At 33.4% G+C, this 18,893-nt stretch overlaps 1 protein-coding gene across 1 annotated transcript in view; it reads right to left on the bottom strand.

Annotated features, from left to right (window-relative positions):
- The window catches only part of LOC149802664 (zinc transporter ZIP11-like), a 135,864-nt gene that overhangs the window by 90,139 nt on the left and 26,832 nt on the right, over window positions 1-18,893 (bottom strand). Inside the window, exons 8-11 of the mRNA XM_089953818.1 lie at window positions 17,856-18,023; window positions 11,539-11,608; window positions 7,775-7,873; window positions 299-457 (exon numbers count right to left, since the gene is read on the bottom strand). Of these exons, the coding sequence (XP_089809944.1) occupies window positions 299-457; window positions 7,775-7,873; window positions 11,539-11,608; window positions 17,856-18,023 (496 nt within the window). The remainder of the gene's footprint in view (window positions 1-298; window positions 458-7,774; window positions 7,874-11,538; window positions 11,609-17,855; window positions 18,024-18,893) is intronic.

Here is an 18,893-nt window from a genome sequence, read left to right as displayed (position 1 = left end):
GCAAGGAACTAACCTATTTGTGTTGCTGTACCATAACTATAATAAAAAACCAAACTGAACCAAATCTCTGAAAATTGCTGGTGCACAGTTAAATGTCTTTAAACAAAATATTACTTTATATATTCACTTATAAGTGGAGTCCAACTGCAAACTGCATAAACCCAGCTCTGATGTCACATAATTGTGTCAGCAGATCTGCGTCTTGTGCAGTTTGTTAGGAGTAATGAGTTGCATGCAGGTTGACTTGACTTATAGGTGAGAATATACATTATATACAATATACACAAATAATTCTTACCAAGTCTGGGATTCCGGAATGATATCATCAACAACAACATAAATCATAGCACCTGCAGCAAAAGCTAACGCATAAGGCAGAATCGGCTCTGCTATCACAACAGCTAATACTCCAAACAGCCCTGCTATAGGCTCTACCATTCCACTTAGCTGACCATACCTGAAATAGCAAATAACCCATAAAACTTGTTGCATTTGAAGATCTGATGATACTAACAATGGTGCCAGTAAAATGGATCTCCACAAAAGTATTATTTTCAATCTTATATCAGAGAATGTGATGCTGATTTGGTTTAACTACTGCAATACTGAAATTTAGTTCAGGAGGCCTGAGTAGGTATATCCCTCAAGATTTATATTTCAAATCAAATTTGAAATGAATTTCCTTGTTGCAAATAACTGAATAATGTTAAAGATCCAATTTTATTTTTTAACTTTGGTAAAGTATTTTGTTTCCAGAAATCATGTGAGATATACTAACTCAACCCTGCAGAACCAGACCATCAGCTCTAGACTGAAATATAATATTAAAAATAAGTTCTGCATTTAAATAATTACTCTTCAATTAGTCTTAAACAGAACCTTCATTTTTTGACACCTTCCATCATAAATCCCCATTTGACTCAAGAATGGTCTCACTGTCGGCAACAATGAAATTATTAGTGCTGGTGACCTAAAATTTGAATCTGTCATTAAAACAATTATAGTAGGGCTTGCTATGGGTAAAGAAAGTTTATAAATACTTGGCAAGCTGAAATACAAGTTCCATCACTGAACCATGACGGAATCAAATTTATACTCAAGAAACGGTACTATATATACTCACGTATAAGTCAAATTGCAAAGATTCTGATCTGCCATAGCATAATGCACCTGCAGATCAGAGTCTATGTTGTTTGTTCTACTGATTATTCCTAAATGTATAGACTCAGATCTGCCCACACATTATATGATGGCAGATCTGGATCTATGCAGTTTGCAACTGGGCTCATCTTAAAAGTGAGTGTATACAGTAGTCTGATTATAACTGATATCTCAAATATTACAGAGATCTGACAGACACCAAAAAAGTTCTTTTTCTGACAAACTTTGGAATTCCTGGTCTGCATATTTTTTGTATCCTATCAAATAAAACCTTCCATTTGATGTTAGGATTTTTTGGCCACTGTTGTGGGATTAATGCACATGATATATTATGCATGGCAGACAGTATAATTTGTGGAGGAAGAACCTGGGAAAACCCCAGTAAGAATCACTGACCAATAGGAAGCTACTGGCAGCTTTCACCAAATACCTATACTGGCAGAGCCCGAGACTTGAAACTGCTGACAGAGGTCAGGTGGCAGTGACTGCTAAAGGCAAGCGCTTTAGATCACTGGGATTTTCTGACAGATATCATGCATACAGAGCATTATAAAAGACAAAATTTAATGACTCATTGTAAAAATAATTTCAGTTTTCTTGGTACTCAAACGATGAATTTAAATACCCAACAAACAATGCTTTTCTGTGGAAATTATACAACTTCCTCTCCAATCCACAAATTTAAGTATTCAAAGATGTCATTTTCTACAAAACTAAAAAAATTGATAGCCACAAAAAGCAAAATTTTATTAAATTATGTTCCTAGAACACATACCCAATCACATTAATGTTAAGAATATAAGCCTTACTATCTCCCAAATCTAGCCAATATAATATAGGCAAAGGGCAATAATTCTTGCCAATTACATACCCTTGCCACCTACACGTGGCACTGGTTTAAAACTGAGCAGAACATCATGTAACATGATGTTTGCATTGTGGGGAGGAGGGAAGGTAATAAAGTAATATGATTGGGTAAATATTCAAGGAGAAACATAATTTACTACAAATAATTGCTTTCTCCTTCTAATATTTTCCCTGATCACATTAACGTTAGGTAACAGGGAATGTGTGCATCTGACCTATACTCCAGGCAACCTCTTAGGGGAGAATACTGGATCCCCCACTCTCCTAAATGCAAGCAGTGCAACCAGAGGCAATGTGGATTATGTCTGGACAGAAGAAATTATGAAATCTTCTTACTGCATAAAATTTACAGGTGAATCTAGTGAAAGCTGTGTAGGTGCTTATGTGCAGGTTGTGCTAATTCTACTGGTTCTGATCACCACTTGTGAATTTACCAGATCCAAATTTTGTTTCTTCTGAGCCAAGACTTGTAGATAAAACTCTAGAAGGTTGAATGTGCACATTAACTGATAGCCTCAACAATATTTTTGATAGAGATATGACAGTCAAGGGGAAAGGCTAGCAGAGATTACTCTTATCTCATAAGCATAATGAGTCTGTTGGGAATATGTCTGATCTGGATGTCAGTGTTACACTGTGTACACTAATGGTGGAATGCCCAGACCAAAATGCAGACTTGGGGTGATATGGTAGTGCCCTGTTCGAGGAGGTGCACAACTGCAGCCGAGTTGTCCTACATGATTAGCACTATCTTATTTTGAAAATGGGTCATTCTGAAAAAGAAAGTCTTTAATGATACCTTTCATCTCCAAGAGACTGATATGGAGACCTGTGTCCTCTGGACCCCACTAGTCACTGACAGTATCTAAGTCCGGTAACAGATGGGCTACTCAATCACAGTTTGTACACATGATCACATCCAAGTAAAGCTGTTTTTTATTCCTGTTGCGAGCCAACCATGGTTATGCCACTGGTCCAGGAATCATACTATCTCACTCATTATGCTGATTCTGTAATTTAGCAGCATGGAAGATGGACGCCCCAGAGAAAGCAAGGTCATCTGCAATGGGTGCCTGTACAGGGAAAAGATCTCCTGCTGCATAACACAATGCAACTCCTTGCAGAAACTCCAACTGTGATCCATTTTATGTTGGAAATGGATTCTGTGAGGAGGAGGATTCAGACCACCCAATGGTTAGGAAGACATGCCAGGTTGATTTGGGTGATAAAATCCATACGCTGATGGACAAATTGATGGGACTTCCCAATTGACCAGCAAACTTTGATGATATAAAAGGGAAATGAGATCATTCTTTCCTTTGCCTAGAACATTTCTGGAGGATGTCAGGCATATACACCACCATGGAAATAGATGAAGTCATACAGAACAGGGACACAATATAGTCAAGAAGTTTCATAAAGGCCCATGGACTTTTGTTCAAGCCAGGCGAGAGTGCAAATCTGATAACAATTTCCTCAGTTTGTAATCCACAGTAATTTTCATAACAATGGATGGATGGGAACATGAAAATATACATTTGTTAGATTGAGACAAATGGCAAATATGTTTGCAGAGATGGAGAGAAGGACTTATCTTGCCATCTCCATCTTAAATACCATTGGCCATCCTAACCAGAAAAGGCTTGAAGCAAAAATTCTCAGATTGTGGATTCTGAACAATCTCCACTGCACTATTTTCAATCAGCATCCAGATCTCTTGCAACAAAAGTGTGTCCTTTACTGAGTCTAACTCTACTTCCATCAGGAATGGAGAAGACAAAGGGGAGGGAGTAGGCAAAACTGAAGCACTTCTGAGGCATCTTGGTTTGTCCACTCACTTGGTGGAAAGAGATTGATCCCCAAAAAGACAAGTCGGGATTGTTGTCTGTGGACAATCAGGGACACAAGTCAATGATGATAGAGCGGATGTGTGGGGCAGTCATCATGTCATTGATGGTCAACTGATGTGATGTATACTGTGATTCTGCAACAAGAAAGAGAGAGAGAGAGAAAAAAATTAAATGCATTGTTAACTGCATTAAAAATGTCAAAGACACCAGTTATACCAGGGATGATAAATATATAGTGTGCACAAACATGAACTTCAATACATTTTATTACAAGGTAGTCATGCAGAGCCATGCAGTCAGAAAAGGCTGAAATTAAGTCTGCATAGGTGAACAGAATTCACTTAATTTTGGTCAAAATTATATAAATTATGTGTATCACTTGCAGAATAAGCCTTAAAAATAACAAAATCCTCAATAGATGGAATGAAAATAACATTATCCACTTGGTTTTGGGAGGTGAAGCAAATGATGTCTCTTGGTTCATCAGTGAAAGCTTACAACTAGTACCATCTATAGGTGACAAGGGGAGGTAATGGGCAAGAAATTATTGCCCTTTACATATTATTGACAGAAAAGCTTTTTCCTTGCGAGGGATAGATTCAAGAAGTAGTAGGGATTATATTCCAAATGTTAATGCAACTGGGGAACACATTCAAAGGAGAAATAAGTAAACTGACAATACCTAAAGTGCTCAATTTTCAATTTTCTACTTATCTTAATATCTTAATACACCAAAATAGTTTAAGCTGAATTACTGGGTGAAATAAATCAAATGATCACAAAATCAATGCAAATTTCTTTAACACATGTTCAGAAAGTATATTAGATTTCATTGATTTCCTCAATATTATTTAATACAAGTGATTTCATTTTAATTAAACATATGTAAATATATTCAGTCAGTCCACTACATGGAACAGGTCAAATAACAGATGAATATATATATATTCAGTCAACTATGGAACTATGGAACATCACAATGACAAATGTCAAGTGTGTTACACATTTACTTGCAGTGTTATATGCCTACATAAAGTTTCAAGTTGCATTATATGCATGATTTGAACAGATGGACAGGCTGAAGCATTACTGTATGAATGTTCACAGTAATATAAACTATGTATAAAATTCTTAAAACATGAAAATGATTTTCTTTAAACTGTATACTTTCATGAACACTGATTTAGTAAACTTAAGTAAGGAACATTTACAAATATATATTCATCACTGAGAATAATACTGATTTAAGTAATCACAAATTTACAATAAATGTTTTGTTCCAAACAAGCTCGAGCGTTTAAAATTCAAAATTTATCCCTGTGCATTGCTGTGCCTGAGGCAGGATTCAGGGATATTGGGGCCAATGACCCTTGATATTTTGACACCAGGTCAGAATTCTGAATGGGTTAATATTTTGGATAAACTCACCTGGTTCACATCTGATAACCAAATGCAAGAATTGATGACCAAAAATCTTTTGGTAAGCTGGCTATATTCTTAAAAAATATTGATTGCATGTTATGTATTACAACTCTAATATCTTAAACTAAGTAAAAGAAAAGAATGAAAACCAATAAGTGTTGAAAAATTCAACAAATAATCTATTTCAGTAGAACACAAAGTGAAAATTTAAAAAGAACTTCAAGTACTGTGAATCAAATCCCAAACAGTTTAAAAGTTGAATGTGTTGATGTGTCTGTAATCTTGAATGTGCTAATATGCCATTGGCCTGGAGTGTGATGATGTGATAACAGTCTTTTCATGTATCACAATAATCCAAAATATCCTTGTATGAATTTACTATGATTCCAAATTAATGTTCCAGTCCAAGATTATTAATGAGTACTTTATAAATCCAGTGAATAATAATTCAAATAAATAAATCCACCCAAAATGACAAACTGAACACAACAATAAGACTGATTCTGCTTCAGATGTTAAACGTTTTTGTATTTTTATTACTTTTAGCAGCAATAACCATATCTGATGGCAGACCAACAAAGTTTCACAAACCTGCAAGCTATTTATGCCAGAATTTGGTCAAACCTTGCTGAACAATTTTTGAGCAATTTTTGGTTAAAGAAAATTGAAAGCCCTTAACTGATTTGGCCCTGGAGGTTTTTGTCATTTTCGCATGAAATGTAAGTAGGAAACACATTTTAAGGGCTATTTCTGAGTACATCGTAATACATCATCTTGAACAGATTTTCCATTAGACTAATGCCTAGTTACATTAGAAACGATGTTTTAGATTCGTTATTTTGCTTGGGCATGAGCAGGAGGGTAAAAGTTCTTTTTTTCTTTCTTTTTTTGCTAAATGGAGACCCCTCTTTATTCCAAATGCCCACCTTATCGTAGTTTTTGCAAAGGTTCACCTGTCTGTGTGCAGTTCAGACCAGTCTGCCTCAGATCTGAGGCCAAAAGGTCTAAAATCTGGACACAAAATTGGATTCCGACCACGAGTGAACTTTGGGTGGAAAAAAAATGGGTCCAAAATATTAGGTTTTTCCCTCTGTATTTTGTAGTGCAACTAGAATGTCTAGATTATTTAGTATTATTGTAGAGCTATATCTGTCTGAGTTTTTGTAATACCACCGACTTTGGTGTATCTTAGATGACCTTGATGCTGAAGAGCTCATAAGTAGGGTACAGCCTCATCATGCCTACAGGTGGATTGGGGCTAAATGAGTTAACCAAGTTTTTGGAAATTTAGAAATTGTCAAAGAATGTTTTTTTTTGTGTAATTTATGTGCAATACTGATGCACAAATGATGAAACAGATAAGTAATATTCAGATTTGGTGATGTCACCAAAATTCACCCATTAACTGATTCAGCCCTGGAGGTTTTTGTCATTTTCGCCTGAAATGTGAGTAGGAAAGAAAGTTTTGGGGCTAATTCTGAATACATCGTAATACATCGACTTTGAACAGATTTTCCACTGAACTAATGCCTAGTTGTATTAGAAACATTGTATCATTGTAGAGCTATATCTGTCTGCGTTTTTGTAATACCACCCACTTTGGTGTATCTTAAATGACCTTGATGCTGCAGAGCTCAGAAATAGGGTACAATCTCATCACGCTTACAGGCAGGATTGGGGCTGAATGAGTCAATATCTGTGCACTTTTTGGTAAAATTCCTATCAGTGGTTTATGTGAAGAAGTCATTTCAAGTTTTTAATATTTTTAGTATTGGCAGTCATATATTACAGTGGAACACCATCGTTTGTAAAATCTTGAAAACCCTTCATTCCAGGATCAGGATTTCAATCAAATTTGGTCAAATTGTTTTCAAAAGTTGTGTGGATGTTTTTCTATTTTTAGCAATGGTGGCCATATTTGATGGCTGATCAACATTATTTTCACGAAACTAAAAGACTTTTATGCCAGAGTCATGCTTTATAGTACTGGCTATGCAGCTGTGTAAGCTTTCACACAGGGAACTTATTGTTTCTTGTGTCAAAATCAGCATTTTAATTCTGTCCTGAGTCTGCAATTTTTCTTATATTTAATTTAAATAACCCATCATGGAAATTTTAGGTATAATAAATAAAAATTGGGTGCATTTCATACATGGACATAAATATACTTCAAATGTTATGAATTTACTACATATATACAAATCACATGTGATGGATACTGTTGCCATTTGCTTGCCGGTTGCTTATCATACAATCATGAGGAAGATATATATTCAGGGCCATTTTATTTAAACATACATGTTACCCTGGGAAAGCTGTTAAAAATATATATGAGAAGGTACTCTGTCTACTGCACAAGTTAATAAACAATAATACAAAATTCTTTATTCTATGGACCATAACTTCATGTTCAATGTGCACTGCCCTCATAACAAAAGAACTCCAGAAGTGATTTTCTTATGAAATATACAAACCAAAAACTTTTAAGTGTTGACATTCCAGCTCCCTTCAGAGGTAAACTTACTGCAAGCCCTTCTGGAAAATTCTGTATCCCAATACCAATGGCTAAATTCCTGAAACAAAATAAAGATGTGAATATATGTATAATCTGAATTCATTTGTTTACCCAAAGTACCAATTTTTTATGAATTCTGTAATTGCTACAAACCATAAAATTAATTAAACAACAAACTTAGACTCTTCCAAGAAAAGAATAGAACACCTATTAAAATCTATGAATTTAAGTGCCAACAAATCTTTGCAAAGCCACGAAAATGTATACAGATGAAAATAAGCAAATTTACAGAATTTGCTGAAATGCTCACATTTCAAGCTATCATTATATACTCACTTTTAAGAATAACTGCAAACTGCACGGACCCTGATCTGCTGCCACATAATGCACTGACAGATCTGGGTTTAGAAAAGCAAACAACAAACACACTGATCTGCCAGTGAATAAGTCAATGGCAAATCCAGGTCTATGTTGTTTGAAGTTATTCTACATTAAGCAAGTATGTAGTCAGTAGCAAATTTCTACATGGTCCTAAAGGAAGACATTTTTAATGTATTTGTTGTTGTTGCAGAGTCTGTATTCTTTGGCTGGTATCTACTAGTTGAGACTGAATACACCCATATATTATCTTGCTCCTGAAATAATTAGTAACATAAGAACCTAAAATAACTGGAAATAAATCTATCTTTTGCAACACCATAATCTCATGGCATATGATGCCACCATTTTAAAATAAATAAACTATTTTCATCTTGACCCCAAGTCTTTAGACACCCTAAATTTTTTGACACACTAAATATTTTGTCCCAATTTGTTTTACACTCTATGTTTTCAGGTAGATTTGGTCAGTAAATTTACTTGTAATCCAAAGTTTAGGACACACTAAATTAGGCCAGTTACAGTTTGCATGAAGAACCAGACAGGTAATTTGACTTAATACAGCAATGGTATTTGAGAAACAAAATACACTAAAATGCATACTACTCATAAAAGATTAACAGTTGTTGTTTTATGATTATTAAACATAGTTTTACATATATCTTGTGGAAAACAGTTAAGAATTATCAATGGATATATTAAATAAAAAATTTATATCAATTGTGGCAAGAAATTCTGCTTTTAAATTAATATTATTCCTGCAGAAAAAGCACAACTGCTACAAAGAAAAGATAAACTAAAAAAACCTGATGTACATAAATTTTTACTTCTTAATGTCCATTAATTAAATGTGGAAATCATCTGATTTTCAAACACTTTTCAGAATTACCTTACGAATCTTGTTTCACTCACCAGTAATCACCTCTAATGTAAGTTTTAAAGACACAGCAATCACACATACCCACTTATAAGTCAATTATCTTTTACTAAGAAACTTACTTCATGCAAAACAGGGGTCATTTTATAAGGGCTATTAAAGACTACATGGAACCCCAGAAGGCACTTTTAACATGGGTTGCCCACTCATTGATGCAAGTTAGAATTTCTTATCATTTTAATATGAACTTGTGAAATAAAAGTACCCTAGCATGTAATTTTTAAAAACTGCCTTCCCTGGGTACACTGTATGTTTAAATGGAACAGCCCTGAGTAAAACATACAAATAAATTTGATAAATTTAGGGCAATGCTGGAAACTCTAAATGTTTGCAGTACATACAAATATGGACAATTCAAATATTTTTACATTTTCAGCCACTACTTCCATTCAGAAATAAATATATGGTATGCATTTATTTACAAATCATGTATCTATTTCCTGATGGTATTCATTAAACATTACTTTATCTAGAGTTATTTGTATCTTAACGATGAATCAAATACTACCCACTGCAAAGTGAAGTGTCAGTCAATGTTGTTTACTGCAGGTGTTTAGTAGACAGTATATTGCTTCCATTTTCATGCAAGTCCTAATAACCTGTATTTGTATAATATTATTGTTTGATGCATTAAAAGTGTTTATTTAATTTGCATTTTAATTTTTCATAAGTTAAATTTACAAGATACTGTGAATTGGATCATTCTGAACTATTTTTATATCCGTATGTGACCCATAAACAAATTCATGGATTTATCATATAAATTGATTTAAAATGTCAAGCATTATGGATTTTACTGCACTTAATTATGACAAATTTGAAGTTGTTAATTTATTTATAACATATTCCGCTCAAAAATATATTTTATTTTATACTGGTTTTGTCTTTATCTATCGAATATGTCTATGTACCTACCAACATGAGATGGATCTGACTTACAAAATACACCCTGACTTATATGAGGGTCAAAGAGAAACTGGGGGGATGGGGACTTATAAAGGAGTATCTACTGTATGGAATGAAGAGCATTGTATGTTTTACTGTTGGGTCAAATGACATGCAATCAACACTGTAAATACAAACATTAAACAGCTGACTCCAGAAACAAAAGTAAATCTTTGCCAAACCCTAAGTTCTCAGAAAGTTTTGTTAGAATAATTTTCTGCATCCCTAAGCCTTTGTCTGCAAACATAGAAAAAAGATGGTAATTTAATTCAGTAGTATGTTTGGGTCACTTCTTGCATGGCTATTTGTACAAATACAGGTTTCTTTAGAGAAAGAAGAAAAAGAAATTCAATTACATTCCTGACAAAGTAATTTCTTGTTGATAAAAAAGTGCTGACAATTTCTTAGCATTTATTGTAATCATGAATCCTCTGCCTGAATGATTCATTCAGATTTTGATTTTTTTGAGTATATTACAATGACTACACAGAATTTGGTGTTGCACCTTTTGTTTTAAGTTATAAGCTTATGGAAAAATGTTAACACTGGCATGCAAAAAACATTGGCATGTACACAAACTTTAACCTTAAGACCAAACTAAAGCTGCTAACAGATGATGTCATGCATGCTATTTCTTGCATTATTCTCTGAAAAAGGTGTGACAATAATAATACAAGACACAAGGCAGAATTTTTCCACAAAAAAACAACATTTGTGTAAATGGTAATTAATCTCAACTCAAGGGAGAGCTCTGTTTGACTTTGCAGTGAAAGCTAATCAGTATGACAAGAAAAGAAATCTCAAAATGTGCAATTTATACAACATAAGTAAGTTAGAAAATTCAATTACTTTTTTAAACATTGCTAATTTCTTGTGACATACAAATTTCTTTCAAAAATCTTGCAAATCAAGGTAAGTACGAAAGGCTCAAAAGTAAAATGACAAAAAACAGCAATGCATACCTAATGTATCAACTCAAAAGTAAAATGATACAAAACACAGCAATGCATACCTAATGTATCAACTCAAAGTAAAATGATACAAAACACAGCAATGCATACCTAATGTATCAACTCAAAAGTAACATGTTATAAAACACAGCAATGCATACCTGATGTATCAACTCAAAAGTAAAATGTTACAAAACACAGCAATGCATACCTAATGTATCAACTCAAAAGCAAAATGATACAAAACACAGCAATGCATAGCTAATTTATCAACTCAAAAGTAACATGTTACAAAACACAGCAATGCATAGCTAATATATCAACTCAAACTCTAGCGATAAACCATTCTTTCCACAACCTGACATCTCACCTTGTTATGTACGGAAACATTTCATTTCAATAGCAAGTTATTCATTATTTGTTTTTCCTGCAGTGATTTTTCTTTATTTGTGACTTTCTTTCAAAGCCATTACCAACTAATACACCTTTAAGACGAGCCAGAAAGATGCTCACCTTGCATTTTCAAAAGTTGCTGCTGAAGTTTTACCTATTGCACCAAACCCAACACCTACAGCAAGGCCCTCTGTAAATAAAGAAAAAGCTTTTTAAACTGGTATAAATCTATTCATGCAATCAAACATGCAGCCTGCTTCAGTGATAGAGAATTAACTGGAATTCACTACAAAAACACATGTGTTTCATTATTTACTCAACGTCTATATTTATTTGTTCCCAAATCTGAGGTCTTGGTCATTGTTCAATATGTTAAGCTGGTTGATGACTGTAAGAACAGAGATGTACTAATACAATAAGTTTATTTTCCCACTTTGTTCACTGAGTATATCAAGGACAAATGATAATCAGGAACTGAGATTTCATGTAAGATAAATTACATGCAATGTTAATAATGGATTGATTGACTAATTGATTGATTGTACTCCAGCACTGTAAGGCTATTTAGCATCACAGAAAAGGTTATATGTAAGATTATTTACAGCTGATAAAAGTTTTATTATAGACTAGAAATTATAAAATCAAACAGTTAAAAACAAAATGATGAGATGGTGAGGGTAATATATGAAGCTTCCCAATCAACTGGGAATGTAAATCATGTTTTTCAATGAATATTTTGATGAAAAGGTACTTAGTATGAGGCACAGTATATACATTACATAAAAATACTCAAAGTGATAGCACAAAAGTTATATCTTAGAAAAAATGTTTGCTTCTTTCAGGAATTTTAAAATGCAAGAGACATTTATTGTATCAAAAACATTGCTTCATATGTTCAACATTGTAATAATGATAAGTGTGGGATGGAGATCGAAGCAATCTATCATAAAGTGCTGAACGGTGAATGGTTCATTGAAAGAAATGCAGTCAGGTGGGTCGTTTGCAAAGATAATCCTCATACGGTGTGAAATGGTGAAGGTCACGTAAACCTTTTTTAATAGTAAATATGTTACTTTGATAATATTTACCCAATAATAAAACTTAGAAGAACTACTATTACCTCGTAAATCCAGCCCTCCAAGAGTAAAAACTTTTAGCTAAAAGTTGTCTGCCTAAATAGGTGATAATTGAAGCATCATTATTGACACTTATGAAGCAGGTGCTACAATATCCATTAACAGACAATTTTACCTTCAGGAAAAAGACTAAATGACATTATTATACAGACAAATCAGTAGGGTGTCAAATTCTGACTATGAATTTGTGCCATCACATGACCTAATGAAAGCAATGAGGTATCAAAATATAATAGCAATTTTTAATGCAACCTGTAGAGAAGCTCAAAGATGGCCTGTACAGGTAAATTCAGTGAAGCTTGGTGCACAGAAGCAAAAGAATGCACTGGCATAGAAAACTTACTGGTATGTACCCAGGTGTAGTGGAAATTATACATATCTTATTAGTTTATATTGCCCACTACAGACTTGCACACACACATAAATTAAAAATATAGCCATAGCTATTCTGAAGTCGTATAGTCCACCTGTGCAAGTATGTAAATACATGTACTATCATGTGACGGCAAAGTGATAATTGTAAAGGCAGAACTTTGTCATCAAAGGAAAAAAGAAAAGTTTGAAATGTAGATGGAATAATACACTTTCCTTCTGAAGTGAAGACTCCTCCAACTTGTAAGTATATAACTTCTAGAAACCTGGTAAAGGATTTTTGTAAGATCTCTCTTGACAAGCGGGTGCTACGTGGCATGAGCAAAATAGTAACTAATAAATTCATGGGATCTGGCACTAATCCCAGTATCATTCTATCTAACTGCCACTTTGGTGGGCAGATAACATTTAACCGTTCAGCTAAAAAAAATGTTTTAGCCTGGGAGAGCTGTATTAGTGAGGTAGTAGTAGTTCACCTAAAGGTATTTGGATTGCATAACATATTCTGAAGAAGAAAAAATCCAAAATATATGTGTATACTTCAACAAAAGATGATTTCATTGGTATATATATATATATATATATATATATATATATATATATATATATATATATATATATATATATATATATATATATGTATGTATATATATGTGTATATATATATATATATATATATATATATATATATATATATATATATATATATATATATACACACAGTGTGTGTACAATCCCTGTATTTGCCAAACATGTTAAGTAGATCATGAGTTTTTATAGGCACATACTCTAAACAGCTGAATATCAGTCATACGACTGTTCTCAAATACTCAAATACCAATATATCAACTTGTCTTTGATTCATTCAGCTATGAACACTCTCTCTAACCACAACATTCAAGATAGATGAGGTGTGAAAGATTTTCATATCAACTTATCAAAATGTAATTGATTGACTGCCCCAGAGTATGCACTATGGACATTGTATCAGTCTCTCACACTACGTGGTTCATATTTTGGTAAAGCAACACATGATACCTTTTTGAACAAATTATGCCCCACCCCCCAAAAAAAGATAACAGTAACAACAAAGTTTTATTATCATTCTCTGGGACTTATTTGGGAATACAATCAATTAAATCTTCAATATCTGGCTTTACCTGAAATGTCTGTTAATAGGTGTTATGTATTTGCAAGGTACACATCTCCCTCAATAACTCGCACACAATGGGGCCCACAAACATAGACTGCACTATAAGTGAGGCGTGAGTTACTGAGAGACTTCCAAAAATTGAGAAAAAAATGGCTTTGACATTGAAAAAACCATGGGGAAGGAGCGGCGTTAGGGAACTGGGCTGTTTAATGACTAAATCCTCATTTTGCAATCACATCGATAATCATTTTTAATAACACGCTTTTTCTAATTAAGTTGTTTGTTATTCTGTTTAACATTTATTTTCAAAATGTCCAACATATGAAAGATTGTTCCAACTGGTTTCAACAACCATCATGTGTAAGTGAAAAATCTGTAAATTACGTCACTGCTTTTTGTTTTCTTGATGAGTCTGGTTCCCATAGTGGTGTTTAATAGTATCCTAAATAAATCATGAGTCCATAGAGCAGAGAACTAGACTAACTGTTGATACACCCCCAAACAAGATTCCTTTTTTTACAAAAACACACAACATTTATTTTGTGAGACAATCGTCTACATTGAAACTCAATTTTTGTATTGTTCAATCAGTACAATATTGATGTCATGATTTCATTGGAAGTAATAATGAAACTTCTTATCATCTGTGAGGATATCTCTATGTGCCAGTTCAAGAATTCTCTGAAACTCGCTGGCCCACAATGGTCCATATCTGTGAAATAAAGCTCTTTATTTTACGAATTATTCATTTCTCTTGGATGCCTTGTTTTCTTTGATCAAAGTTATGTAAAAGTCAGTTAATTTAAGGTAGTTTATGTTACATACACAATCACATTTATAAGTGTTCAATTGATCAAATGAAGTGAGTTCACCTGACATATGACCGGGGCTGCAAGATCTTAAGTTTGTAGGGTTTGCATGCCTTTTAATTTTTCTTTTATTCCACCTCCTTTATTTGATTCAAAAGACATAATTAATGTGATAATACAAAGGAGTCCAGCTTTTAATTCAGTGCAACAGTACAACAAATACTTCCGCAAGTCAGTTATCAAAACACAGTTGGCACTTCATTAGGTTCTCAGAGAAATACTCGCAGTCATAGCTGTTACGGCAGATTGACGTATTTTACGTTTAATTACAAGAGGACACAGTACATTTATGACGATTACACTTAAAAGGAACTAAAAGATAAAACTAGAACACAAATTTAAATTGATAAATGTTTTATTTAATTTGTATTTATTTAAGTTCTGCCTCCACTTGGCGTAAGAGACATTTTCATTGACAGAAATTTCCTTACATATCATTAATTGTGGTGTACTAAGAAAGTCGTCTGGAAAGAAAATGTAAAACAACTGTATGACCTATTTTTAAATTTGATATTTCATAGTGTTGATTAAAATTTCCAGGTCCTGTCTACCATTTTCAACGATAAAATTAGCAATACATCAAAGTTTCCTTTTACCAACTTTGATCATGATTTTCTTCAAGTTTAACAAATAGGGATCAATTTCTGGGGCATTTTCTGGTTTAAAAAATGGGATCCATGCCTGACCCCAGTGTTATAAGTGGGTTTGCGAGTTATCGAGGGAGTGATGTAAGAAGTCAGCTAGTTGTCAATTAATATCAATTTCTAAAAATGACTGAATGGAATAAAATACTGTTATTCAATAAAATTCAAAAGTATAGTTATTTTGAAAGAAAAAATAAACAATTAGTTTAAGAGGAAACCAGTTAAGGATATTGCTAACACTAGAACAGCAGTAAACCTGAGGATTTTGTCATCAAAAAAAGGGGTCACTGCATACAGTCTAAGTTAATGAATGCTAATACTGAATGAACAGATTAAATTAATATAGTTAACTGGATTTAAAAGTCTTTGACTTTAACAAAAAATTTAAATAACTGGGACAAAAATAGTGATAGATATTACCTGATTCAAATATCTAAATAAAACATGTTGTGTATACAACAACTAAACTGACACCAAAAAACTTATTTTAACTCAATAAAATGATACGTGGTTTCTATTGATATTTTGTATAGTCTAATTCATCTTTCCTCTTTTCACCTTTTCAAAGACAATGCACAAAATTCTGCACAAATTAACTTATTTCATTAAATAATACTTCTTCATTGTATCTGATTTTCATTTTCTGAGTTAGTGTTCAAAACTTTACTAAAGTATAAACTCAGTTATTTCCCCTGCATTATGTTTTCTTTGTTAACCAACAGAAGGTCACTTCTATGGCAGCTAAGGTGCATTCTCCTGGATAAATGGTGTCCCAAATCAAGATATGAGAATGAGACTAATGTAGAAGTGTTTGAGAATCTGCTCCCCCCCACCTCCCAAACATGACCAAGGCCATCCAATCATGACCATGTTTCTCTTTTTGTGTTGAGGGGGTTTTAACATTCAAATTCACGTGACGCTGCAAGTATAAGATGGTGCTTGCTTATGATTAAAAATATCTAGTGATGTTTCAGTCAAAAACATTCCATAAGGTTTGTGAAATAACACCATACTTAGAGGAATGTTCATCAATTTACTTTTGTTTAGATAAATATACCCCTTGTCTCTCCCACATCCCACCCCATACCCATGAAGTGACAAGTCTACATGCAAAAACTAAGTATAATTCTTCTGAAAAAGTTTAAGTACACTGACTGGTCAGCATGAATATGTCAAAAAACTGTATGAGTAAGTTGCATTCACAAAATTCTGCCCAACATTACATCCAGCTGAAAGCAAAAAAGGGCATTAACTCTTACAAATTTAATGGGAGCACAAAGATTGGCCAATATGTGCATCTTTGGATGATGACCATAATATGTACCAAGTTTCACAGCAAACTGTCAAAAATGCAATACAAATTTCCTTCACATAATTCTGTAATACATCACACTCAGCTGTAGGTCAAAAATGACAATAACTCAACAAATATTGTGCAATCACATTGATTTGTCCATGTATATTTTAACAGATGGCCATTATAATGTAGCAATTCAATGGAAACTGTGAGACTAGTTGTATTCATAACACTGTCATACACTGCATATAGCTCCAAGTCAAAAGGGGCAATAACTCTGACAAAAATCATAGCATCAGTGATTTGTTGATATGCTTATGTCCAGATGATGATGATATTTCCCAAATTTAATGGTAATCTACAGAAATCAACTAGCAATATGCAACATTCACAAGATTCTGTTGCACATTATATTCATCTGCAAGCAAAAAGTACAGAGATCTGTTGTTAAGAACATCTTCAGATGATGAAAATAAGATTTAACAAGTTTCAAGGTGATCCATTAAAAATGTGGAACTAGTTGTGTTCACAAGATTGTGTCATATACTGCTTTTAGCAGTCATAATAGGCAAATAACTTTAACATAAATTACAGGAGCAAAGTGATCTGACAATATAATGAGTTTTAGAGGAGTCCATGAAAACCTGATGGACTAGTTGCACTAACCAAATTGTGTGCCAGACAGAAGAATAAGTGGACAGACATGTATATTACTATTTATCTCTACCACTGTTATATAGAAAGATATAAAAACTTGAGTCAAATTTTGAATAAATGTTGATTACATTGCTGCAGCTGTCAGAATAAGTGATAATTATGTCTCTTTTTCTTACAGCAAGTTAGACAAAAATGTATCCTGTTTCCAAGACATCTTCCTAAATGTGAATGTATCATTCAACAAAATATGATGGAACAAAACTAAGATAAATTTCACTAACAAAACATGTCAAACCAATATTTGCCTACCTGGTATATTGTGTATAGTAATAGCTATAACTAAGAGAAGAATTCTTTTCCAGCTAGTTTTTTTAATGGACAATAAATGCTGTTGGTCCTCTACAATGTGGTCATTTAGAGTGGAATTCGGCTCTCCTTTTCTTCTTTTGGCTGTAGATGTAGTTGGTCTTGTAACACCTACAACAAATGTTAAATAATACTAATACAGGTTATGCTTGAGGCATGTGAAAATCAAGTCATAAATGAATGGAAATGGTTTTGCAATCTGGACAAAATATTCTTAAAATGTCAACATACATTGATTTGATCCATATGTCTTCAATAATATTTCTCTAAACAGAAGATACCTAACATGGTCAAAAACTTTTGCAGGAAAATTTGCATCTGATTCATTACGTATTTAGGAACTGGCAATCAGAAGCCATGATCAAATTATTAACTTTCAAACAAACTAGTCATTAATCACTACACTTTTGAAGTCCTATGGATATCATAAATGTTTTTCCAGCATCCTGGAGTATCTTCTGCAAAATGAGGCTACCATATGTACTCAATTATAAGTCAAACTGCAAACAACAAAGATGCTGAACTGCTGTAGCATAATGCACCTGCAGATCAGGGTTTACTGATTACTTCCAACAAACAGCACAGACCCATATCTTCCAGCACATAATCCAATCGCATATCTGGGTTTGTACAGTTTGCAACTGGGGTCGACTTATAAATGAGAATATATGCTAACTTTACATAAAGATCTTATATAAAATACTTCCTGAATTCAGCAGTTTCTATGCTGAGGTCTTTGTTGGATTGTATTTCAAGGCAAGAATTCTTAAAATCAAATTATGGAAGTCACTGATGGCTTGGAATGATGAAATGATGCCAACTGAAATAAAATCAGATGGAAGATGATGACTACAGAGATAATGTTTTGTCTACCAATGATATGTCTTGTCTACCAATGCTAATGTCTTGTCTTCCAATGCTAATGTCTTGCCTACCAATGCTAATGTCTTGTCTTCCAATGATGTCTTGTCTAGCAACAAT

The sequence above is a fragment of the Sinohyriopsis cumingii genome, chromosome 3 (assembly GCF_028554795.1).
Source record: "Sinohyriopsis cumingii isolate HCF-2022 chromosome 3, ASM2855479v2, whole genome shotgun sequence".
In the NCBI taxonomy this organism is placed as follows: domain Eukaryota; kingdom Metazoa; phylum Mollusca; class Bivalvia; order Unionida; family Unionidae; genus Sinohyriopsis; species Sinohyriopsis cumingii.
Note: the sequence above shows the minus strand (reverse complement) of the source record. Positions and strands in the feature narration are given on the sequence as shown.